Below are 26,821 nucleotides of genomic sequence, written 5' to 3' on the forward strand. Positions count from 1 at the left end.
ACAGGGCTGGGTGGTTTTGACAGCCTCCCCTCTGCCTCCTCCCCTCTGAGGCCTGGTTCTCTATTAAGGAGTTAAATTGGATGGTTAATTCGGCTGTTATTTACCCTGTAATTCATTAGTGTCGCCCTGCCATTGGCAGCGGGCAGGCTGTAATTTCACGCTTGGCAAAAAAAGATGTCTCATAATCTGCTTCATTTAGCAGCCAAAGAATTTAATGAAATTAACGGCGTCTCCTAATTAAGACGGTGAATATTAAAGACCTGCTATCAAGGCCCTGTAACGAGTGGCGACGCGATCCGCCTTCCGCCGGATTGGAATATCATTTCCCAGGAAAAAGGTTGTCGCCGTGACGACCGCTCGGAGCTATTTTGGCCATGATGACATTTGTCATGCACACTAACCCCTGGAAATGAGATCTGAGGGGGTTGGGGGTGGAGGGGGTTGTTCTTTTTAGTTTTGGAGAAATAATGAAATGAGAAACACACCGGCATCAATCAGAGGAGCGTGGTGGCTTTTAGATTGTGTGATGGTTCTGATCCGGTTACAGTATTCTCTACTGAGCAGTAGAGTGTCTGATTGATRCASAGTTGTTCTGTCTGAACACACTGGGACTCAAGTGTCCCAATGGTGACTTTGTTGGTTTATGGTGCATKTTGTTTGTGTGTCTGTTTYTGTATGCTAGACCTGATTCCCTCACTGATCGTAGTATCAGTCTTGGATTCGTTGTCTGTTTCTACCCATCCTGTTGAGAAAGAAGTCTCTCTAAAGAGCTTCTTTAACAAGACTGATTAGACAAAAGAAAAATGGTCTTTGACCCCAGGGGCTTCTTTTAACTCGTTCAGGAAAGAACCAATGTGTTTCTTTTCCACATCCTTTCCCTCCATCCGTCCTCTCTCTCTCTCTGTCAGAAACGGTTGCAGGGCGAGAGAGGCTTTATCTGCTAATGAATTGAGACTGCTGAAGTAAGGTTTGGATAATTGAGTTTCTAATTAATTACCCAGAACTCTTATCAGATAAATCAGTTGCTAGGCTACATCTCAAATGRCACCCTTTTCCCTACAKAGTGCTCTGCTTTTGATAATAGCCCTATGGGCCCTGGTCAAAAGTAGTGCACTATTTAGGGTTCATTTTTAGATGCAACCTGGGATAGAGGGAGCATTTTCTTCTTCGTTGGTATTTTATTTGATCTGGTTTTCACTGCTCCTCGCCCCGCTATGCTCCCCTGGGCCTGCCCTTTCCTGTCCTTGCCTCATCAACGCTGACCTTGTCATAAATGCCATGATAGATTGTGTGTGTGTGTGTGTGGGGGGGGGGTCAGCTGTTTGTTCACCTGCAACCGCCCGACTGTGATGAGGTGAAAATCTGAGGCCCGCACCCGAACCTACCTGCTAATATAGGAAATGCACTGTAGGCTACAGTCCGAGACGGCAGAATTATTTTTGACAGGGGGTGCAGGATTTTCTGGGCCTGATTTAGATATGTTTCTGCTTATAATTTCTGACATTTTGGTAGGCTATTTGTTGGTCAACTTCTCTGTAATTAGATACAGGCAGCTTCTCTTCTGTCATACTGTATGTTGCCCTAGAAGACTACATAAACCCTTGCTCAGCAGAATGTCAWAAATGTGTAGAAGGAATGCTTCAGTCTATTTGGCATCGGTCAAGGTTTCTCTGTCATGTGCTTCTTTCGCGGTGCAAAGATGTTTAGGGACCGTGGAGAAAATGCAATACTCCACAACAACAAAAACAGGATTTTTACAAATGTCCAAATGACTTCAGTTTGACTGTTTGTCAGGAAGTAGAAAGCTGTGGAAACGACCAACATGTTCTGATCAGATCTCAGTTCTTGATTGGATGCATGTTTATGTGGTTGAAATACTATCAGCTTTATGATGCTGATAAAAAATGGCGCCTCTACAGACACAGCACCTGCAGACAGTATGTAACTGTGAATTGCATTCTCTCAAGATGCTGAAAGAAAGAATCATATTCTCCATTTGAAATGTAGCCTAAAGATTGGTATAATTTACTGCAAGAAATGCTAAAGCTGCAATATGTAACTTTTTGGCGAGCCGACCAAATTCACATAGAAATGTTATAGATCTCTCGTTATCAATGAAAGCAAGTCTAAGATTGGAGATCTCTTCTATTGATCTATTTCTATGCTCTCCGTTCTTAAGTTTAGTTTTTGTATCTTTTACTTTGGGTTTTGTTCACCAGCTGAAAATACAATATTTTGGGTTATGAAAAAATATATTTGACAGTGGTTTCGATGGTACAATGATACACAACGACTGCTGGTTTTGTCAAATAAACTGAAATTAGGCAAACTATTTGAATTTTAGCAACCAGAAATGGTGTCGTGATTTCTGCATATTGCACCTTTAACTCTGCAGGAGTTAATATTGAGGCTATGTGAGAGGTTATAGTGCGCAGCAGTGTCCAGATTTCAGTTTCTTTTTAACCCATCTGAAAGTAGGCTATAGTTCCCTTGACGTGGCCATAGGCCTATTCACGTTCCCGTCTTGTGACAGTCGAATTTGAATAGCGCCTCACAATCATCACACAAAACATAACAATCAACAAAAAACTAAATGTAGCCTATAAAAAATTACAAGGAATTTTAAGGATTTTTTAAGCTATTGTTTATCTATCACCACCCCCCCCCTGCCCTTCATTATCAACAACATTTAATGACCCTAAACCCGACTGCGGGTTATGAGTCAACCCAGCATCAGTATTGTGTCAGCAAATTTTGCCCATGTGCGGGTTTACACCTTCTTATGACAATATAATAATATATATATTTACATTTACTTACACAGGATCTAAGAAACAATTCTTATTTACAATGACGGCCTACCGACAGCCTCCTGCAGGGACGGGGGCCTGGGATTAAAATACATCTATAAATACAATATAAATATAGGACAAAACACACATCACAAACAAGAGAGACATTATCTGCATGGGAAACGGCTGTAGTCTGTTGGGGGCAGATTCCATCATGGGCATTGCACCGTAGTAGCAATCTCTCTCACTTCCTCGTTCAGCCTGTCTGTTAATGCCTTCTCTTAGAGTCAGACAAACCAGGTCCCATTCCTCCCCTCTCCACTATCTCCCATTGATCAGGCTATAGGGACATCATGATATCCTGGCCTGGCCTGTTCACACCACTGTCCTATCCAGTGATGATTAATGACCGGTGGTGTGGTTTGGCTGGCAGAGATCTCTTCAGGCCAGATGGCCAACGCGATAGAGAGGCGTTGGAACAGCGCTTTTCACAGAGGCATCACTCAAGACATGCCGTAGCACCCTGAGCCCTCCTACGCACCTCTTGACAGCCCCCAAGACAGGAGTTGCCTGTTTGGGAATGACACCTTAATTTAGGCTCCTGCTCTCCAGGGACACCCAAGAACAATGGGCCCCACCAGATCCCCGCGGGAGAGATGGTGCCTCTCAGGAGATGGTGCTCCCCCCTATCACCCAAATGGGCCGGCTGTCAGTCCCGTCAAGGGTCCAAGGGAGGGTCTATTGTCTGGAGAAAAAGGGGGATGATGGTGATTAAGGGAGTTGATTAGTGTGTTTCAATAGAAAGGAATTTAACCTGGGAAAAGTTCTCTCCTTATCAGACTGTTTGTTTACAACTGAACGGCTCCACTGGCAGGTCTGCCTTAAGAGATTGGACAATTACCTTTGATAGTGCAGACCAATTGAGGGTGGCTATGGAAGGCAAAGAGAGGGAGGTTTTGGAATGTTGATTGTTTTCTCGATAGCCATTTTGGACCTGAGTAAAATAAAATACAAGCCTGTTTGTTGTAGTAACAGTTGTTACGGTTGAACGTGAACCGGTGAACTGTTTATAATGAATGAATAATTGGCCCTTGCTGCACGTTTTGAGGAAGCTTTTCCTCACTAACAGGAATGAAGGACATCATCTCCTCAGCCCCCCAGGGCGATCGACCTTTTCCTAAGCACTACCCACAATACTTCACAGTGCCTCTGTAGGAAGTGTCTCCGTAGCAACGAGGAAGACAAAGAGTATATCTGGGATGTATTATTTCCTCCATTTATTCTTGTGCGTTGCGATCGGAAGCCTTGTGAGCTGTCAAGTCCCCGGAGGTAAAATAGAGGCAACGTGTGTGTCACTAGTGGACCGGGGAAGTTGAATAATGAAAGATATTACCAATCCGGAGGGTCGACGTGCCGTTCAATTAGCCTTCCCCCTGCAAACTGATCGCTTGTCATCTCCACGATGGATGGCTGAAATGAATATGCACACTTCTATCACAAACAGGGCCACACGTAGAAGAAATTTGGCCCCCTAGTTCACTCCCAGTCTGTGACGCTTGGCCACTCCCTCTCGCTCTCTCTCGCTCTACACCCACATCATTCCAGGACTATCAGCTTGTACTTTGGAAGTGGAGATGTGAGTTAAGATGTGAAGCCAGAACGGCCCTGATATGATTGTCTCTTTAATAGTGATTCAACAGTGGTTGTCGTGACGCCAACACACTGAGAGGAGGACTGAGAATGAAACTGCATCTCTCAGCAAATACACAGTAATCAAATCCATATGATATCCTGCTCAGTTCAGCATAGACCTGACTGCCTCTCTATTGGGCCAGGAATCATTCTGTATGGAATCATTCTGTACTGCAGAGTAGAGCTGCTTATTGGTCAGCCCTCGTTGCTGTACTGTCTGCGCTAGCTGCTCCCATTGCAGAGCCCTTTTTCATTGACAAGTGTGTTTTCAGGCGCCCAATTATGAGATATGCAATCATTCCCAGGCGAGGTCGTTGGTTCCTCTGCTTCCTCCTTTGTCCAAGCCAAGGGACACTACGAGGCCTTATGAAATGTGAACAACGCCAGAGACACGGAAAGCAGGACTCTGTCTATCAGCGCCTGGCTGTCCTCTCTCTCCTCTCGTCCACCCCCGCTTGCGTGCGGTTAGTCTTTATCCCCTCATTCTCCTCTGCTGCCGGACTCTATTAATATCTCCCTGTCTGTGGCTGTTACACCACGTTAATGTGTTACAGGTCCAGTGAGTGACACGCGCAGCAGCCCGCCTGTAATTGCTAATCAGCGGACAGTTTATCCCTCTCTTGCCTAAGAATTTGGCTGAAATGCAGCGTGGGTGGGCAGCCGCCCTGAAGGGCCAGTCAGCCCGAGCTGATGTGTGGAAGAGAGAGGAGAGAAGGATGTTAACAGTCTTGGGTCGGCGCTAATGTGTCCGAAGAACACTTCAGTTTTTTCCGTTCGTTGGCTCGATACTTCTTGCTCACCACTGCTGGTTATGTCTCCGTCTCTCCCTCCAGTGTGTATATAGTCTCTTTAGTTGAAGTGGTTTTCCTATCCGCTAAGGACTTTGTTTCTCTGGTGAGGGAGTGTCACAGAAATGTAGTGGGGAGAGATCACATTTAGCATCTTTATTGTACCGTGATTTCAGCATGGTGACTGCATTGAGTTGCAGCCCTTGACATTCTGTACGGTCTCCTGTCTCAAGAGATTCTAGTTCCAGAAATCAGGGATACCACACGTCAATCCATTCACCACCTATTGACAATGTGTCTTGTATTGGAAGATGAGATATGTGTTGTATTCAGTGATGACTACAGTAGATGCTAGAGCGGTGGTTCCCAAAACTTTTTTGCTTCATGACCCACCAATTGAGGTGTCTTTTTGAGTCATGACCATCAAAAGTGTTATGGTGAAAACACAGACCAAATAAGAAGTAGAACATATCATCTTGGCAGCGGAGAGATGATGTTGCTGTTTCAAAGCGAATCTTTTGCAAGTCCACACATCCTGCCATGGAGCTGGATACATTTGTGCAGATTTTAAGATCATTTCCTACAATTATAAACATTTTGACATTGCTAATGCTGTGTTTATGCTCGAACATTATAAAAATCCAGCAACAAAGTCCAGCTTTTATTTAGTTGATTCTAGATTATAATCTATTATTGAATAATATGATAGGTGCTGTATATTATATTTTCTACTTTCTATTTGGTTTTAGTCATTAATCGTTTTTCTGTCCTGAAATATGTATTTAAAACAACAAACAACCTAGATACATTTCGTCAAGCACAGTGGTTCCCAAACTGTGGTCGCGATCCACAGGGGTCCAGGTGGGTCGAGGGATACTGTACAAAAATATATATATATATATGCACTGCACAAACAATGTCATCCCGCGACTCACCTGGACCCCTGTGGATCGCGACCACAGTTTGGGAACACTGTGCTTGCCGATATGTATCTGTATTATAGTGTTGTTATGGTCTTCCTCACCCTGTCTCTCTCTGTGTTCTCTCCTATAGGGCATGTATCTGTATTAGTATGGTCCTCCTCACCTGTCTCTCTCTGTGTTCTCTCCTATAGGGCATGTATCTGTATTATAGTGGTCCTCCTCACCCTGTCTCTCTCTGTGTTCTCCTATAGGGCATGTATCTGTATTATAGTGGTCCTCCTCACCCTGTCTCTCTCTGTGTTCTCCCTATAGGGCATGTATCTGTATTATAGTGGTCCTCCTCACCCTGTCTCTCTCTGTGTTCTCTCCTATAGGGCATGTATCTGTATTATAGTGGTCTCCTCACCCTGTCTCTCTCTGTGTTCTCTCCTATAGGGCATGTATCTGTATTATAGTGGTCCTCCTCACCTGTCTCTCTCTGTGTTCTCTCCTATAGGGCATGTATCTGTATTATAGTGGTCCTCCTCACCCTGTCTCTCTCTGTGTCTCTCCTATAGGGCATGTATCTGTATTATAGTGGTCCTCCTCACCTGTCTCTCCTGTGTTCTCTCTATAGGGCATGTATCTGTATTATAGTGGTCCTCCTCACCCTGTCTCTCTCTGTGTTCTCCTATAGGGCATGTATCTGTATTATAGTGTCCTCCTCACCCTGTCTCTCTCTGTGTTCTCTCCTATAGGGCATGTATCTGTATTATAGTGGTCCTCCTCACCCTGTCTCTCTCTGTGTTCTCCTATAGGGCATGTATCTGTATTATAGTGGTCCTCCCACCCTGTCTCTCTCTGTGTTCTCCTATAGGGCATGTATCTGTATTATAGTGGTCCTCCTCACCCTGTCTCTCTCTGTGTTCTCCTATAGGGCATGTATCTGTATTATAGTGGTCCCTCTCACCTGTCTCTCTCTGTGTCTTCCTATAGGCATGTATCTGTATTATAGTGGTCCTCCTCACCGCTGTCTCTCTCTGTGTTCTCCTATAGGGCATGCTTCTGAAGAGGAGTGGCAAGACCCTAAACAAGGAGTGGAAAAAAGAAGTACGTGACGTTGTGTGATAATGGCTGCTCACATATCACCCCAGCCTGCACGTGAGTACCACCTGTCACAACACACACACACACACACACCTGAACATGAACACAACACACACACACTATAATGAACACATGTATCACTTGTATTAACACACACGTCACTCATGCTTGCACAAACACATGCACACACACATCACACATAACATACACATGCTTTGCACACACACACACACACTCTGACGGAAGACTATACAGGCGGCGCCCGTTGATATGGTAACTCGAAGTCACTTCAGATGGTAGAATCTGGGGTTGAATGTTCTTTCTCCTGTTAGTTCCATTCTACCTGTCCAGCCCTGCTGCAACCAGACCAGCTAGTTGGACAACTTTCTCTCTGATTATTACTGCACATCATCACGATGACACTACCACCACATAACAGTCCTGTGTAACCTGTACCCTCCAGTCTCAGCGTGGAACAACAGAGGTCACTGGAGTCACATCACTCAGTGTCTCATGTGAGTTCTGTGCTGTCTGTCTGTCACTCTGCCCTCTGCTCTGGCTTTATATCTAATTGTCCCATGTTACAGCAGCGGGTCTTACCGCTTGTTCCCCGCGCACTGCTAATCCATCAGCCACTGTGTTGGCCCATTAGCGGCAACGCTAAGCCCCTGTTTCCTCCTCCTCCTCCGTGTGTGTGTGTGTGTGTGTGTGTGTGTGAGAGCGTCAGCCACCCCATCCGCTCACTGGGCAGACGGTACGCTTGTTTCAGCGGAGGCACACACCCACACACAGCGAGCAACAATATTAATTAGAAAGCCCACATGGTCTGTTTGCACAGGGCTGACGTTGATGTGGAATAGCACCACTGTAATGGCCTGCTGTAATCGCCCGCCTGGCTGCTCTGTTGGCAAACACAGGACCACAATGTCCCCTCTCCTGGCCCTGATACCACTTCATATCACCACTATCCCTCCTTTCCCTCRCTCTTTCCATCGCTCCCCCAGATTGCAATCAGGCCTTATTGTTCATTAGAATCGGAATCATTTTCCTAATGCCACACTGACTGGAGTCTAGACATGCATGTAGATGGATGGATGGATGGATGGGTGGAGGACGCAACGTCAATTTGCTCTAATTTGATTGGGTTGGATTAGCGGCCCAGCTACTGCAGTGAAACAGCCACAGAGGCAGAATGAGTGGAAGGTAAATGTAGGGAAACTNGGTAAATGTAGGGAAACTAAAGTGCTCGATAGCAACCTGAAGGAGAGACGTAAAATATGATCTAATCTATTGAAAATCTCAAAGGTGTTGAGTCCCTGGGATGAGTCCTAACTTACTATTTACGCTACAAACACACTCGCTCGCACACTCCCACACACACTCACACACGCACTGGCACACACACACACACTTGCACACACACGTACCTACACACCTGCACCTCCAGCACCGAGCTGAGCAGGTTTTTTGTGTATCTGCAGCACAGGCATCAATTACTGTGTTTGCGGAGGGTAATAGAATCAAAGTCAATCAGCAACGCTCCTAATTGCCCGACTATGTGCAAAGAAATCACATTAATACAACTAATTAAGTGGATGCCATGTAATTGGCAGGAAAACTAGGAGTCACGTCAGTCCTCAAAGAAACATGGAGAAACTGGTCCAAGTGTCAAGGAGTTATTCAGTTGTTAGTTTGTGGTGTGACTGATGTCATCTGATCACTTCATATTTATTCACACTGTACTTGTAGGGGACCTTGGGTGATTAAATGATATTTTATGCATTGATGACTTAAAAAAAATATTAGATGTTATCTTGACTGTATTCATCATCTTTCTCAAGTGTATTGTCTTGACCGTGCCCACGCACACACACACCAACCGCACGCACACACACACAAACTCTGCTCTTCCCCCCCATGCTGTGCAACTGTGTTGTTGGGAGCCCCAGCTTCCCCTCTCTCCTCCTCCTCATCTCCTCTCACTTTCCTCTATCCTCTCCCTCTCATATCCTCTCCTTCTCTCCTCCTTCTCTCTTCTCTCTCTCCTTCTCTCCTCACCTCTGTTTATGATGTGTGGATCAGATGGTGAAAGTTTCATGATGCACATGGAGTCTCAATTAGCTCCGTCAAGCTGTCTACAGGCTGCGCTGGGCCGGGCTCCGCTGGGCCGAGTTGGGCCAGGCTGGGCCCTTGTAGCCCCTCCAGGGACCCCAGCTCAAGGGCTCTCTGGCGACTTGTTAAGCCGTGTTGAGAGCACTTGGCTTTGAATTGGCCTTTTGTTTGCCTCCTGCAAGAGGGAGGTGGTCCCGACAGCCTCTCAGGATGCTCCTCGCCTCTCAGCCCTCACACACACACACGCATAATCACACACACACATTATTAAAACGCACACACGAAGTCTTGAACGTAATCACACACTCCTCCGCTTGGTTCAGAATGGTCTTTGATTGTGTCACAGTGGGTGTGAGAGTCTGAGAGAGCTTTGTTTCTGCACATGGTCTCAGCCCTCATGTTTGAGAGGGGTGACTGACCCCTACTCAGTGTGCTCTCTGTCTGACACACACACACACACACACACACACACACACACACACACACACACACACACACACACACACACACTGCTGCCTTAAAGAAACCATCATTTTTAATGAGGGCTACTGTCTTTTATTAGTTTAATATTGATCCTGTAAACACCAACTGTCAAGCCCACAGGAATCACAAAGCTGTTATGTTGTCTCCAGGGACAGAGTTGCCAAGCAGCTTAACCCTCCCTAATGACTCCTACATTTACATTTAGTTATGTTATCGGTAGCTAGGCCTGTAAATATTACAACTATGTAACCCACAACAATGCATCTCTGTATTCTGAGCAAACCCCCTTGTCATTAGTTATAAAAACAAATCCCTATTTATCTGAAAGCGTTTATCTGTAATCTATAAGTTTGTATTGATAGCAGACTGTCTCCTGTAGGACTACATGCAGAACGTCCATGGGAAGGAGATAGATCTGTTGAGGACCACAGTGAAGGTCCCAGGGAAGAGGCCTCCCCGAGCGGTGTCTAGCTGTGCCGCTGTCCCCAGCCCGAAGACCAACGGCCTGGCCAAGGACATGAGCAGTCTGCAGCTGGGACCTGGTGGCCCTGGTGAGAGGCGGAGAGACACACACATGCATGCTTACACATTTTCACGTACTCACACACACACATACACACCTCGTCCCACACACACACACGTCCCTTGTGGGCCTTTATGGGTCCTGCAGTATTTTGTTGTAATTTTACCTTCAACAGAAATAATCAAACAATGAACCATAAACCATACTGTTGGGGGATGAATATACACGCACACACGTACCCACCAACGCACACAGACACACCCACCAACATGCACGCACGCACGCACGCACACACCACACAGACACACACACACACACACACTCACAAAGACACTCACACCAACACCCATGCACACACACAGGCGCACGGCTCCAGGAGGACCAAACTAATAGCATGAATATTCAGTGACCCATAATACATGTACTAATTACTGTCATGAATATTAATGCAATCAGAGTCCTCTCTCCACTCAGGCAGCTCCAGACATGAGCTGTAATGAGAGAAAGAGAGGTGAGGGAGGGAGGGAGACGGAGGAGAGAGAGAGACAAATGATTCACTCAGCTGTTAGGCCATGAAAGCTCCGGCAACTCAAAGGTTTGGTTTCTGCAGCGGGCTGCTGGTAGAGTGTTCCTTTATGATCACTTTGTGTGTGTGATTCCTGTACATGCGAGTGTGTGTATGTTTGCGTGTTAGTGCACATTTGCGCGCGTGTGTGTTTAGTATGTTTACAATCCACGGTCATGTCTCCAGTGGGTCAGACTGTACTGTATCAGTGTGTATTCTAGCAACAGCAGCAGCTTTAGGCTCTGGGCTGAGGTGGTGCTGTTCTCATCACACCCAGCCTTCGCTTCAACTTCACACTGAACACACACACACACACACCCTGCACTGGGGTAATTGACTGCGGTAAATGCGCGCTCCGCTCTGTTCGGCTCCGTTTACGGTCACATTAGCCTATTATAATGCTAATGCTTTATGTGGAGCCCCCAGCACATCCAGATACATGTATTGAGCCAGGGGCCACAGTGAGAGAGGGCCCTTACTCTATGTCCCCTGTGGTGTGGCCTATTGCAGTAGACATAGCTCAATCCATTGTGTTGTTTGCTTTGGGGTCGAGGTTCAACTTGCTTTATTAGGGGTTTCTCTTTAGTCAAAGGTGTAGCAGCAGGATTTCTTCATTCCATCTCCTTTAGTTGTGTTGCCAGTAGGCCCTTATTGTGAACTAAGGAAAACTGAGCACTTTTCTTTCTAATGTAAACGTCTTTGTAACCTTGAGTTGGTGTCAGTAAATGATGGAATATTCAACAAAAGATAAGTTTGACATCTGACTGATAGACATCCCGGTTTCTCTCTCCCTCTCCTTCAGGCTCTGTGACCAGTAGTTTGTCAGCCTCTCAGATGGCCAGTGGGATCAGCTTGGTGTCCTTTAACAGTCGTGGGGACGGCATGCACCAGAGATCCTACTCCGTCTCCTCCGCCGACCAATGGAGCGACGCCACCGTCATCGCCAACTCAGGASTCAGCACAGGTATGAGGAAACACACACACACCGTTAAGGAACCAGGTACTGGACTGAAAAGGAATCAGGCCACCCCCAGACCCAGTCTTTTCTTTCCCCCTGTCCGTGTGTCCCAGATGGGCTCTGACATGGAGCTCCGCAGTGGGGAGCCTGCCTTAGTACAGGCAGCCTGAGAGCAGAGCTCTGCAGGGGGGCCCTTCTCCTCCGCTGGGCCTTTCATTCGTCTTCCATTGATCTGCCTGCCAGGCCCCTAATGCTGTCTTAACTGTTTATCAAACTAATGGTCACTCAGAGACACACATTAGCAAGAACACATTTATCCTCACATGCACTGGGGGATCTGGTGTCTGTGTGTGTGTGTACATGCTCTGGTCTTTGACTGATGCACACACACAGCCACACACTGTCTGCCGCACGCTGAGACTGACAGCTGTCGGATCGAGGGTGTGTCGCTGTGACGATGAGTCTGAGTGACAGGTCCCCCGTGTGTTTTGGGCCCGTTGGCCCTGCGCTGCTCTCCTGAAATAACGTTTAAAGTTGTGAAACACTCTAATCACATTGGCTCCCAGGGGCCTCAATACACACACACACACACACCTCGGTCTCTCCTTTAGCCAACTGTGGGCAGCTTATGCAAGTCAGTTCAATTTCACTCAACTTTATTTGTACAGACATTTCTGTAAGGCCATTTATCAATGAACGCAAACCGTTTCTTTTTAACGGCCAAAGTAGAATGAGTGTGATTGTGTGTGTGTCTGTAGATTGGGGATATGATGGAGGTTGACATCTGTCAGTTTAACAAAGCTTCTGTTTAATCCAGCTAATTAACACCATATTCAAATCTGTATATTTTTACAATTCCCATTATATCACAGTATTCATTTATGCAGATCTAAAATAAAATGGGTGTACATTGTGTGTCTGTGTATAACTGTGTGTGTGTATTGTGTGTCTGTGTATAACTGTGTTAGTCGATGTTGGGGTCCTGGAGGCGTTGAGAGCTCTGTTCTGAGCTTGTCTGAAAGCATCACGGCCCCTCAGCCTCTCTTTATATAAATAACCTTTACCCAGCCCCTTAACGAGCCTTACCCAACGTCTTAACGAGCMTTAACGAGGTGCCCCTCCTCTCTCTCCACTGTGTCGTGACTGGGATGAGTTGTGATAGCTGGATGACTAGTTGACCAGTGGCTCCAGGGCCTGAAGTCATCACCTTCTGCCCCCAGAGCCCAGCCCAATGAGAGCTCTCAGGGAGAAGAAAAGGAGGACGTCTCTGTAATTAGTTGTTCTGTTGTGCCTCGGCCTTCTGAAGGGCTTGCTGATATTGCCTCCTCTTGGCCGTCGGCTTCTGAAGGGCTTGCTGCTATTGCCCTCCTCTGTGCCGTCGGCTTCTGAAGGCTTGCTGCTATTTGCTCTCCTCTGTGGCTGTCGGCTTCGAAGGGCTTGCTGATATTTGCCCTCTGTGGCCGTCGGCTTCTGAAGGGCTTGCTGATATTTGCCCTCCCTGTGGCCGTCGGCTTCTGAAGGGCTTGCTGATATTGCCCTCCTCTGTGGCCGTCGGCTTCTGAAGGGCTTGCTGCTATTTGCTCTCCTCTGTGGCTGTCGGCTTCTGAAGGGCTTGCTGCTATTTGCTCTCCTCTTTGGCTGTCGCTTCTGAAGGGCTGCTGATATTGCCCCTGTGGCCGTCGGCTTCTGAAGGGCTTGCTGATATTGCCCTCCTCTGTGGCCGTCGGCTTCTGAAGGGCTTGCTGATATTGCCCTCCTCTGTGGCCGTCGGCTTCTTAAGGGCTTGCTGATATTTGCCCTCCTCTGTGGCGTCGGCTTCTGAAGGGCTTGCTGATATTTGCTCTCCTCTGTGGCTGTCGGCTTCTGAAGGCTTGCTGCTATTTGCCCTCCTCTGTGGCTGTCGGCTTCTGAAGGGCTTGTGCTATTTGCCCTCCTCTGTGGCCGTCGGCTTCTAAAGGCTTGCTGCTATTTGCTCTCCTCTGTGGCTGTCGGCTTCTGAAGGGCTTGCTGATATTTGCCCTCTGTGGCCGTCGGCTTCTGAAGGGCTTGCTGCTATTTGCTCTCCTCTGTGGCTGTCGGCTTCTGAAGGGCTTGCTGATATTTGCCCTCTGTGGCCGTCGGCTTCTGAAGGGCTTGCTGATTTGCCCTCCTCTGTGGCCGTCGGCTTCTAAAGGCTTGCTGCTATTTGCCTCTCTCTGTGGCCGTCGGCTTCTGAAGGGCTTGCTGATATTTGCCCTCTGGGGCCGGCGCTTCTGAAGGGCTTGCTGCTATTTGCCCTCCTCTTGGGCCGTCGGCTTCTGAAGGCTTGCTGCTATTTGCCCTCCGTGGCCGTCGGCTTCTGAAGGGCTTGCTGCTATTTGCCCTCCTCTGGCCGTCGGCTTCTGAAGGGCTTGCTGCTATTGCTCTCCTCTGTGGCCGTCGGCTTCTGAAGGGCTTGCTGCTATTTGCCCTCCTCTGTGGCCGTCGGCTTCTGAAGGGCTTGCTGCTATTTGCTCTCCTCTGTGGCCGTCGGCTCTGAAGGGCTTGCTGATATTTGCCCTCTCTTGTGGCCGTCGGCTTCTGAAGGGCTTGCTGATATTTGCCCTCCTCTGTGGCCGTCGGCTTCTGAAGGGCTTGCTGATATTTGCTCTCCTCTGTGGCCGTCGGCTTCTGAAGGCTTGCTGATATTTCCCTCCTCTGTGGCCGTCGGCTTCTGAAGGGCTTGCTGATATTTGCTCTCCTCTGTGCTCGTCGGCTTCTGAAGGGCTTGCTGCTATTTGCTCTCCTCTGTGGCCGTCGGCTTCTGAAGGGCTGCTGCTATTTGCTCTCCTCTGTGGCCGTCGGCTTCTAAAGGACTCTTCTCTGTGGAAGGGGCAGTTGTGTCGGAACAATAGTCTGCTGCTTTGAGACTGTCTTCATAATAGCCCTTATCTAAACCCACACCTTTTACACCAGGCCTTGTGTAAGTTTACCTGCCTGTTTTTAATCAGATCACATTATATTCTGTCTCTCTTCTCCTATCTGCTCATCTAAAATATTCATTTGCTGACATGATGATTCACAGGAAGACAAGTCCTTCAATCTAGGCTTGTCTTTTCTCCTATTGGAGGAGGGACCTAGTGCTCCACAGACAGTAATGAGTCCTATTGGAGGAGGGACCTAGTGCTCCACAGACAGTAATGAGTCCTATTGGAGGAGGACCTAGTGCTCCACAGACAGTAATGAGTCCATTGGAGAGGGACCTAGTGCTCCACAGACAGTAATGAGTCCTATTGGAGGAGGGACCTAGTGCTCCACAGACAGTAATGAGTCCTATTGGAGGAGGGACCTAGTGCTCCACAGACAGTAATGAGTTCATTGGAGAGGACCTAGTGCTCCACAGACAGTAATGAGTCCTATTGGAGGAGGGACCTAGTGCTCCACAGACAGTAATGAGTCCTATTGGAGGAGGGACCTAGTGCTCCCCAGACAGTAATGAGTCCTATTGGAGAATGAGAGAAGAGATGAAGACATCCACACACTAGAAGCCGTGTAGCCAGTAAGTAGAGGTGAGGACGGGAGAGACAGCTGCAGGGTTGTTAGTGTGTGGATATGTCCTCCTTCTCCAGTTAATAAAATATTGGATGGTTATGACATCGATGGCCTCTAGTCTGTTAGCTACTCTCAGTCAACACGCCCCCTTTATCCTCTCTGCATTGAGTTGCCGTTTCCCCTTAATGATGGAACAATGGGAGCAGTAATACTAATGAGTGTCTGTTTCATTAGGAGGCTGTTGTTCTCTAGACGCCTCCAGGTCTGTAGGAGCCAGGGGGATCAACCAGGGACAAGGGGAAAGGGGAGCAAGCTAGCGTTCCTCCCTACTCAGGCAGCTTGCTGTGGGCTAATGGCTCGCTGGGCTGAGCTGGTCGAGCCCACAGTCGCTTCGCTGAGCTCCAACCTCCAACCCTCTGACTAACATAGTGTTCCTATTTTCAGTCCTCCGTGGCTGTGGGGGTGTCCCTGGCATGGCATCTTCCTCCTTCAGCTCAGGAATGCACACGCAGGAGCAACCCTGTTCCTGCTTTTCCCTGTCCAAGTCTCTTACAGTGGCTAACAATAGTCTCTACTGCCTCTCCTAGCTTGATTGGTGATAGCTTTAAAATGACGGCCCTGTCAGCAAATCTCAGCATTTCATATCTTAACCTTTCGCCTGTGGTCCTGTGTATTTTCCAAAACTGTAAACAGGAAGAAACGTATTTAGAGTTTGGTTGCGTTGCAGTGGCCCTGTGAGAAGAGCCCATTGTGTGTGTGGGGGAGGGGCAGCAGCAGGTGTCTTTGATTTGGCAGACCAGGCTGTGGAATTCTCATGCCTCAGGAGCTGCACGGCCATCCTCTGATCTTCTACTGTAAAGTAGCCGACAGACAGGAAGTCACTTTACCTCACTTCCTGTTTGCTATCCTCACTCAGAGTTGGTCAGCTTCACGCTGTTGTCACTAGTTACCACAGCCACCAAAATAGCTTGTTGGTCTTAATTTAAGCTTAGGTATAAGGTTAGCACTGTGTTAAGGTTTGGTTCAAATCAGATTTTAACAAGAGAAATGTCATGGTGGGGTTTAGCAGAATTATGACTTTGTGGCTGTGGTAACTATTGATGACCGCTTCACACACGCTGGGATATTATTATGCATTTACTGTTCATGATAATAACAACATTAATTTGTAGAGCGCTTTTCATTTACAGACAGAAATCACAAAGCTCTTTACATTGTGAGCAACCATGTTATCACCCTGTCAAGAGCACAACATGCATGTCGTCAGGTTTCAGGATACAGTGTCTAATGAGCCTCTCTTTATACCAGAGTTTGAAGGAGAAGAGCGAGAGAGAGGCTAGCTCACAGAAAAAGAACAAGGAAGACTGGTAACAACAGATACTGAGGGCGCCAGTGGAGGGATGATTGTAGAGAGAGAGTGGGGATGCTGCGAGGGAGGAGGGGATAGTGTGATATGTGAAGGTAGTGATGTAGAGAGAGGAGGGGAGGCTGGGATGGGAGGAGATGCGGGTGAGGAGAGGGAGGAGGCTGCAGATGTGAGGGCTGTTAATCCCGGGCGGTTAATTGTGCGCTCCGGGATGGCATTTGTCAGCAGAGATAAGTTGTCACGTTTTCCACTTGGACTGAGACTAAACGAAGTCCAATAAGTTATGTCTGTCCTTGAGGCTGTCTGTTCTGTTCTGGGCAGCAGGCGCTACATCAGTGTGATAGGAGCTCGCTCCGTGCCAGCGGCCCTCCCCCCACCCCACTGTCCACATCAGTCCCGCCGCCCACGCTGATATTGATGGGACTGAATGTTATTTTATTCCGCCGCAAGTCACAGCTGTCAGCTCAGCGCATGAAAAGTGAAGCGTCTCGTGGCCTCCTAGCCTGATATCCTGGGCCAGCCAAATGAATGGCAGCTTCATCCACTGACTGCTATGAATGGCTCCATAGAGCTGGACACATCCACACTGCACCCTGTATTACTGCTTCCCTAGCTGGACACATCCACACTCAGACCCTGTATTACGCTTCCCTAGCTGGACACTTCCACACTCAGACCCTGTATTACTGCTTCCCTAGCTGGACACATCCACACTCAGCTCCTGTATTACTGCTTCCCTAGCTGGACACATCCACACTCAGACCCTGTATTACTGCTTCCCTAGCTGGACACATCCACACTCAGACCCTGTGTTACTGCTTCCCTAGCTGGACACATCCACACTCAGCCCCTGTATTACTGCTTCCCTAGCTGGACACATCCACACTCAGACCCTGTATTACTGCTTCCCTAGCTGGACACTTCCACACTCAGACCCTGTATTACTGCTTCCCTAGCTGGACACATCCACACCAGACCCTGTTACTGCTTCCCTAGCTGGACACATCCACACTCCAGACCCTGTATTACTGCTTCCCTAGCTGGACACTTCCACACTCAGACCCTGTATTACTGCTTCCCTAGCTGGACACATCCACACTCAGACCCTGTGTTACTGCTTCCCTAGCTGGACACATCCACACTCAGACCCTGTATTACTGCTTCCCTAGCTGGACACTTCCCACTCAGACCCTGTGTTACTGCTTCCCTAGCTGGACACATCCACACTCAGACCCTGTGTTACTGCTTCCCTAGCTGGACACATCCACACTCAGACCCTGTATTACTGCTTCCTAGCTGGACACTTCCACACTCAGACCCTGTATTACTGCTTCCCTAGCTGGACACATCCACACTCAGACCCTGTTACTGCTTCCCTAGCTGGACACATCCACACTCAGACCCTGTATTACTGCTTCCCTAGCTGGACACTTCCACACTCAGACCCTGTATTACTGCTTCCCTAGCTGGACACTTCCACACACAAGATAATGAATTGACAAGGAAAGTATGAAGGGACATCTGTGATATGGTATGAAATTGACAATCATTACAATTGAAATAAATACACGCAACATGTCCATAGTCTAATTTTCACTAATGCTGATTATCAAGGGGAGAGTGTTGGAAAGATCTTTCAATACTGTGAGGTACTATTATAATAATTGGATTGTAAAAAATAAATAAAATGTGGACTTCGTTGGCTGCGTGTGAGGTGAGGAAGCTCACTCCTTTTTCTCCCCAATTTTGTGATCTCCAATTGGTAGTTAGTCTTGTCCCATCGTTGCAACTCTCCTACGGACTCGGGAGTGCCAAAGGTTGAAAACCATGCATCCTCCGAAACACGACCCTGCCCAGCCGCACTGCTTCTTGACACACTGATCACTTAACCCGGAAGCCAGACGCACCAATGTGTCAGAGGAAACACAGTACAGCCGGCGACTGAAGTCGCATGCGCCCGGGCCGCCACAAGGAGTCGCTAGAGCGCGATGGGACAAGGACATCCCAGTCGACCGAACCCTTCCCTAACCCGGACGACGCTTGGCCGATTGTGTGCCGACTCATGGGTCTCCCGGTCGCAGCCTGCTGCAACACAGCCTGGGATCGAACCCGGCTCTGTAATGACACCTCTATCACTGCGATGCAGTGCCTTAGACCGCTACGCCACTCGGGAGGCGAGAAGCTCAGCTTTATTAGTGTTGGTGAGTTAAGACTATCAGAAATCAGGCATCCCCAAATGGGCCCTTTATTGAACGTTTGCGAGAAGCAGGCCAGGTTTTTCTATGCATGCTCAGKGGCGTGCAGTCTGTCAACATTAACAGGACAGAGAAACCAGACACATGCTCATTGCTCACATGGAGCGTGTAAATGATGGTATRAAATAAACCACAACTTGTTTCTCACAAGTGTAGCAGGTTGTGAGCTCTGCTAACAACGTTTCCACTCCGAGAATGATAATGGTAAATTACTATAATTAATACATCCATTAACAGAAATTAATGTAACTAAATGACAGGGATAAACGGTAAATTGCCTGTTTTACAAACAGTATGCTACCACGTGCATTCATAAGAGCATTGTGGGACGTCTCTGTATAGCCCAGGCTACTGTTCTACTTAGCGGGGATAGGAGGGCGTTCATTCTTTTTGGTCTCGCCGAGGGCGGACTATGGACCAGGACCGGCCCTGATCAGCGTTGATTAGTCTATAAATTAAGAAAAGATTCTGTATCAAATGATACTGTACCATGCCAGGTTGGAGAGGATTGGCCAGTTGTCCGTTTGACAACATTAGCGCATTATAGGCCTCAGAGCCAGAACAACATTGTCCACTGCTGTTGAATAATGAATGAATAGTCAGACACATCCCCCAAAATGTAAAAGACATATTTATTTATTTACTAGCAAGCAATGAATATGTGCATTGAATAAAAGAAAGTCAACACATCAATGTGCCATAGTCTATAGAGCTGAACACCCCCGCGTCTAGCGTAGTCTATAGAGCTGAACACCCCCGCGTCTAGCGTAGTCTATAGAGCTGAACACCCCCGTCTAGGTATCTTAAGAGCTGAAACCCCCGCGTCTGGCGTAGTCTATAGAGCTGAACACCCCGCGTCTAGCGTAGTCTATAGAGCTGAACACCCGCGTCTAGCGTAGTCTATAGAGCTGAAACACCCCGTCCTAGCGTAGTCTATAGAGCTGAACACCCCGCGTCTAGCGTAGTCTATAGAGCTGAACACCCCGCGTCTAGCGTAGTCTATAGAGCTGAACACCCCGCGTCTAGCGTAGTCTATAGAGCTGAACACCCCCGCGTCTAGCGTAGTCTATAGAGTGAACACCCCCGCGTCTAGCGTAGTCTATAGAGCTGAACACCCCCGCGTCTAGCGTAGTCTATAGAGCTGAACACCCGCGTCTAGCGTAGTCTATAGAGTGAACACCCGCGTCTACGTAGTCTATAGAGTGAAACCCCCGCGTCTAGCGTAGTCTATAGAGCTGAAACCCCGCGTCTAGCGTAGTCTATAGAGCTGAACACCCGGCGTCTAGCGTAGTCTATAGAGCTGACACCCCGCGTCTAGGTAGTCTATAGAGCTGACACACCCCGCGTCTAGCGTAGTCTATAGAGCTGAACACCCCGCGTCTAGCATAGGCATTTTCATGCAGTCTTCATCCATAACGTCAGTTACAGGTTATTCAATGACTTCACAGCCCTAGTTGCTGTTACTCTTGCGTACTTCAACATATTTTCAAAAGTATTTCTGGTTCCTTCATTGCTTCCATTTTCTTGTTGTCGAGAAGCAGTATTATCTAACGGTCTGTCTCTTTCCCTGTAGACACGGGTCTGGGAGAGTCTGTGTGCTCCAGCCCCTCCATCTCCAACACCACCAGCCCTAAGATGGACCCCCCCCTCGCCGCACGCCAACCGCAAGAAGCACCGGCGGAAGAAGAGCACCAGCAACTTCAAAGCCGACGGCCTCTCTGGTACTGCGGAAGGTAACGCCATCTCCCCTCCCCTCTCCGTTTTCCAGCCCTGGTCCGCTCGCTAAAACGCTCCCCCTAGCTAACGAACACCTAGGCTATACACTAACTGGGTCCTAGGTGCTAAGCTGCTCTGCTATTGAATGAATGCGTCTGGAAAAGGATGGAAGCAACAAACCTAGGAAGTACAAAACTATGATTAACCTATTGATTTTCGATAACTAATGATTGTCAACGATGGCTTAATATCTGACTTGTCTTACCCTTTAGCTGTCTTGGACCAGGTAACTCTTTTAAAGAGATTTTATTCCAATGATATTAAAYCAGATAAATAAATGGTACATTAAATTAATGAAAYAAGGCATTTGAATATGATAAGGCACCGTATGTTGCCGTAGGAACAGGTATGGGAAACGCAGCCATGTCTTCCCACGAGCCCCCTGACATCACTCTGCTTGTGGAAGGGGGTTCTCCATTCTTTTCTCTCATCCCTCCATTCCTCCTCTCGTTCTTTCTGTCTGTCAGTCAGATGTGTGTTTTCAGCACTGCTAATAGTAAACATGACATAGTACTTTGTCACAATGAATGGCACTGAATGGATTGCTCTTAAACACACACGTTTACTTGTGGATACACAGGTTTATAGGCTCAAATACACTGTCTTGGGGTATCAAACACACTGATGCATCCTCACTCATGCGCACATACACACACACACACAAAACGTCACCCACCATTGTGAATGGGAGGGGAACAGATGCAGAGTTGGTAGCAGATGTGTGATGTAATGTGTAGCACTTCCATCAGAGGGAATCACGTGGCTGACAAGACAAGTGCCTGTCTTCTGTCCCTGTCTGGGGTCACTCCATCTCCTCTCCTGCTGGCTGGCTGGCTGGCTGGGGCTGGCTGKCTGGGACTGGGAGGAATACTGGAGCAGATAGACATTACTGGGAATTGGACATTATAATGTAGGGGGCTGAATGTGTAATATATTTCACCTAGCTTGCAAACAGGCTATTTTGAATGTAGGAAATGTATTAATTGAAATTACTATGAGTGCTGCTCATGTGTGTTTATCTGAGGTGAGTGTCCTGACACCGTTGGAAATCATTGTAGCACCCAGCGTGCTTTATGAAACTACCAAMGGCGTCCAGCGACTGGTTCATATCTTCACTCTTGAAACTGMTTTAATATTTGTCCAATCTCCTTCATAGTTAGAATGGGACTGGCAGTAGTAGCAGTAGTTTTTTGTATTTAATATTTTCRCMATCGTTTCCTATGACCGTAAAAGAGCTTCTGRACATCAGAACAGCTATCGCTAACCTTGATTTGGACGAGGTGAAACTTATATTGATCATCCCGGACCAGGCACCAAAGCCCAGACACGAAGGAGGAGGAGACAGGCGCTGTAGAGGCCGGCGTGCAGGATACATGACGAGACTATATCGGAGAGTGGATAAACCACCTCTACCCGCCGTGCTATTGGCGAACGTGCAATCACTGGAGAATAAACTGGATGAGCGCCGTTCGAGACTATCCTGTCAACCTGATCTGAAGAACTGTAATATCCTATGTTTCTCTGAGTCGTGGCTGAACAAGGACATGGTAAATATAAATCAAGGTTGTTTTTCTATACAGCGGCAGAACAGAGCAGTGGCATCGGGGAAGCTCAGGGTAGGTGGTGTCTCTTTCTTATCAACAGCTGGTGCGCAATCTCTAATATTAAGGAAGTCTCGAGGTTCTGCTCGCCTGAGTTAGAATACCACATGATAAGCTGTAGACCATACTATTTACCAAGAGAGTTTTCATCTATCAAACGAGCTAAATACCTTCTATGCTCACTTCGAGGCAAGCAACACTAAACCATGAGTGCACCAGCTGTTCCGGATGACTGTGTGACCACGCTCTCCGTAATTGAAGTAACACCTTTAAACTAGGGATGGACGACATATCGGTAAGCATATTGGAATCGGCCGATATTAGCTAGAAATACCAACATCGGCATCGGTCCGATGTCTAGTTTAACGCTGATGTGCAAAACGGGTGTCAAAGCTGACGTGCATACCTATAAACATAGGTATATGACGTAATGACGCAAACAAAAAATACAGTGCTACACAGAGCAAAAGCAGAAAAATACTAAGTGTACACTTCCAACAACTAAACAAGTTCAAGTCGAGCAGTCATTTGAAAGAGTAAGAACATTTCAGCGAGACAACTCAAAAGGCGAAATCCATTAACGCCAAGATAATGGAATTCATTGCCCTTGACAATCAACCATTCTTTGTCGTGGGTGATGTTGGCTTTCGCCCACTGGTCGAGCACCTCAAACCCCGGTAGGCCGCTATTTTTCAGATGTTGCCCTACGTAGTTACACAGTATTGTTGAAATCAACATCCATGAGCTACTTGCTATGGGCGTTACTGCTATTAGCTTCACGACTGACATTTGGACCAGCGATGTCAGCCCATGAGCAAGCTGAGTCTGACAGCACAGTGGGTCAACGAGGATTTCGTACTGAGGAAAGTCGTATTTCATGCTCATGAATGTGCTGGTTGTCATACCGCTGCTGCGTTTCAATGGCATTTTGAGAACATGTTTGAAACTTGAACACACTCCTAGCTCCATTCGAACAACTGACTGGAGAAATAAGCTCATAAACTGCGTCTGCAGCAGACATGATACCCTCTGTCATGGCATTGAAACGCCTGCTCAACAAAACTGCCAACATAGACCGTGGGGTTAAACTTGCAAAAGTACTCTACAAGAGGCTGTCAACTCGCGATTCGGTGGCATTTTCTCGGAGCCTCTACTGTGTTGCCACCATGCTCGATGCTAGGTACAAGGACAGCTACTTCGATGCAGACAAGAAACAGGATTTACCTGAAATGTTAGACACAGCTGGACAAGATAGAAACGGACACAGTGACAGTGCGCACCGAGGAAGAGGCCACGGACAGACAGAGCTGAAACTTCACTGCTTGACATGTATGATGAATTCCTGTTGGACTGAAAAAAAATTAAACAGCACAGAAAGTAAGTGAAAAGAAATAGGTTTGTGATTATTTTTACTGGTATTGGGGACATACGTAAATGCCAACAAAATAACTTTTTTGCCAGTGTGTGTTTCAACTATTTAACTGTGCTAGAATGCTTAAAAGGTCCGCAAAAAGTATAGTTTTGTTTTGGCAAGGAAAATAGCAGATATCGGTATTGTTTGGTTTTGACAAGGAAAATATCAGATATCGGTTTTGTTTTGGCAAGGAAAATATCAGATATCGGTATTGGCCAAAAATGTCATATCGGTGCATCCCTACTTTAAACAGGTTAGCATTCACAAGGCCGCAGGGTCAGGTGGATTACCAGGACAGGTACTCGGAGCATTCACAAGGCCGCAGGGTCAGGTGGATTACCAGGACAGGTACTCGGAGCATTCACAAGGCCGCAGGGTCAGGCGGATTACCAGGACAGGTACTCTGAGCATTCACAAGGCCACAGGGTCAGGCGGATTACCAGGACAGGTACTCGGAGCATTCATAAGGCTGCAGGGTCAGGTGGATTACCAGGACAGGTACTCGGAGCATTCGCAGGGTCAGGTGGATTACCAGGACAGGTACTCAGAGCATTCGCTGACCAGCTGGCAAGTGTCTAAACTTACCTTCATGTTTCAAGCAGGCCACCATAGTCCCTGTACTCAAGAACACCAAGGTAACCAGTCTAAATGACTATTGCCCTGTAGCATTCACATCTGTAGCCATGATATGCGCTGAAAGGCTGGTCATGGCTCACATCAAACCATCATCCCAGACACCATGAACCCATTCCAATTTGCATACCGCCCCAACAGATCCAGAGATGATGCCATTTCTATTACACTCCACACTGTCCTTTCTCACCTGGACAAAAGGAACACCTACGTGAGAATGCTATTCATTGACTACAGCTCAGCGTTCAACACCATAGTCCACTCCAAGCTCATCACTATGCTAAGGACCCAAACACCTCCCTCTGCAACTGGATCCTGGATTTCCTGACGGGCTTGACGAGCTTGAAGTTCCTTGTGTCCACATCACTATGGAATTATCATGGTCCATGAAGAGAGCACAACAACGCCTCTTCYCCCTCAGGAGGCTGAAAAGATTCTGCATRGGCCCTCAGATCCTCAAAAGGTTCTACAAGCTGCACCATTGAGAGCATCTTGACTGGCTGCATCACCTCTTGATATGGCAACTGCTTGGCATCCGGCAAGCGGTACCGATGCACCAAGTCTGGATCCAACAGGACCCTGAACAGCTTCTACCCCCAAGCCATAAGACTGCTAAATATTTAATCTGGGTAGCTATTGGTTAACTATTTAACTATCTGCATTGACCAATTTTATACAAACTCTTTTGACTCATCATACGCTGCTGTTACAGTTTATTATCATCCTGTTGTCTAGTCACTTTCTCTACCTATATATACATATCTACCTCAATTACCTCGTACCCCTGCACATTGACTCCCTACTGGTACCCTGTATATATAACCAAGTTATCATTGGCTCGGTACTGGTACCCCGTGTATATAGCCAAGTTATCATTGGCTCGGTACTGGTACCCCGTGTATATAGCCAAGTTATCGTTACTCATTGTGGATGAATTCCTTGTGTTACACACTTTATTCAAAAATGTTTTAGGTGGAGCATGCTTCCTTCACACCCCCAACCCAGCACACTTTTCCCGAAGGCCGAGCATTGTGAGACGCTCCCCCAGCCAGCCGGCCTCTGTGCAGCCCCTTCGCCCCATTCGTCAGCGGGGCACTTAAGTGAAATATTATAAATAATCCACCGTATTGAAATCTTTTATCAGCTGTGGCACTTTCATTATTCAATAAGCGATTAGTAACAGTCTCCCAATTTAGCCATTAAGCACCACGCGACAGCGTGRGGCCTCTCTACGCCTGTCACACCACCACCCAGATGAAGTATCAGCCTGTCACACACACCCGTTATTCATGAGGTGAGGGGCCGGGGCGCGCCGCCCTCTGCTCCACACGGGTCCGTCAGCACCCTCACCGCTCCTTCTCCTTTAGACCAGGTAGGGCCACCGTGAGGTTATACGTCACTCTGACTATCTCTCCATGTCTCTCTCTTTCCTATCTCCATCTCTCTCCATGTCTCTCTCTCTCCATGTCTCTCTCCTCTCTCCATATCTCTCTCTCTCTCCTCTCTCCATGTCTCTCTCTTTCCTATCTCCATCTCTCTCTCTCCATGTCTCTCTCTCTCCATGTCTCTCTCCTCTCTTCATATCTCTCTCTCTCTCCTCTCTCCATGTCTCTCTCCTTGGTGTCTCTCTCCCTCTCATCTCTCTCTCCTCCATGTCTCTCTCTCATCTCTCCTTCATCTCACCATGTCTCTTTCCTCTCGCTCTCTCTCTCCTCTTTCCATGTCTCTCTCTCGTCTCTCCTTGTCTCTCTTTCGTCTCTCCTGGTCTCTTTCCTCTCTCGTTTCTCCTTCTCTCCATGTCTCTCTTTCCTCTCTCTCTCTCTTTCATCTATCTGGTCTCCATCTCCATGTCGCTCTCTGTTTTCTATTTCTCTTTTCTTCTGTTTTCTTTCTCCTTCAGATGTTAGTAAATTTACATAAAAAAATCTACAATTGTGTTAATTGTCTGATATTACATTATACTCACCCTGCTTTCCGTGTGTGCATGTGCATGCACACTCGTGTGTGTGTGTGTGTGAACTGAAAGGGATACTTCAGGATGGGATACTGAAAGGGATACTTCAGTTAACGCAATGCCTGGAAGTCTATGGTATCTACTAGCATGCTAGCGGTTACCATAGACTTCCAGTCATTGTGCTAACGCTAGTTAGCAACGTCCTTCAAACTGYACGCAGGCACCTAAAAATGGTATCCACGACTTCATTGGACTCTGGGGAAGTAGATAAAGGGCTTCATTGCCAACATCCTGAAGTATCCATTTAAGGTTGTGAGGAAACAGCAGGATTCCTATATGGCTAAAACAGGGAATCCTTTTATTTCTAATGAAAAGCTACTTGCTCCCTCC

The 26,821-nt window shown here is 47.4% G+C and overlaps 1 protein-coding gene across 1 annotated transcript in view; it reads left to right on the forward strand.

Moving 5' to 3' along the window:
• Positions 1 to 20,805, forward strand: part of LOC112076491 (arf-GAP with GTPase, ANK repeat and PH domain-containing protein 1) — a 28,708-nt gene extending 7,903 nt beyond the window's left edge. Inside the window, exons 2-5 of the mRNA XM_024143255.2 lie at positions 7,231 to 7,335; positions 10,256 to 10,427; positions 11,767 to 11,928; positions 20,627 to 20,805. Coding sequence (XP_023999023.1) covers positions 10,262 to 10,427; positions 11,767 to 11,928; positions 20,627 to 20,790 — 492 coding nt within the window. The 5' untranslated portion in view covers positions 7,231 to 7,335; positions 10,256 to 10,261 and the 3' untranslated portion in view covers positions 20,791 to 20,805. The remainder of the gene's footprint in view (positions 1 to 7,230; positions 7,336 to 10,255; positions 10,428 to 11,766; positions 11,929 to 20,626) is intronic.
• The last annotated feature ends 6,016 nt before the right edge of the window (positions 20,806 to 26,821 follow it).

The sequence above is a fragment of the Salvelinus sp. IW2-2015 genome, unplaced genomic scaffold, assembly GCF_002910315.2.
Source record: "Salvelinus sp. IW2-2015 unplaced genomic scaffold, ASM291031v2 Un_scaffold3791, whole genome shotgun sequence".
NCBI lineage: Eukaryota > Metazoa > Chordata > Actinopteri > Salmoniformes > Salmonidae > Salvelinus > Salvelinus sp. IW2-2015.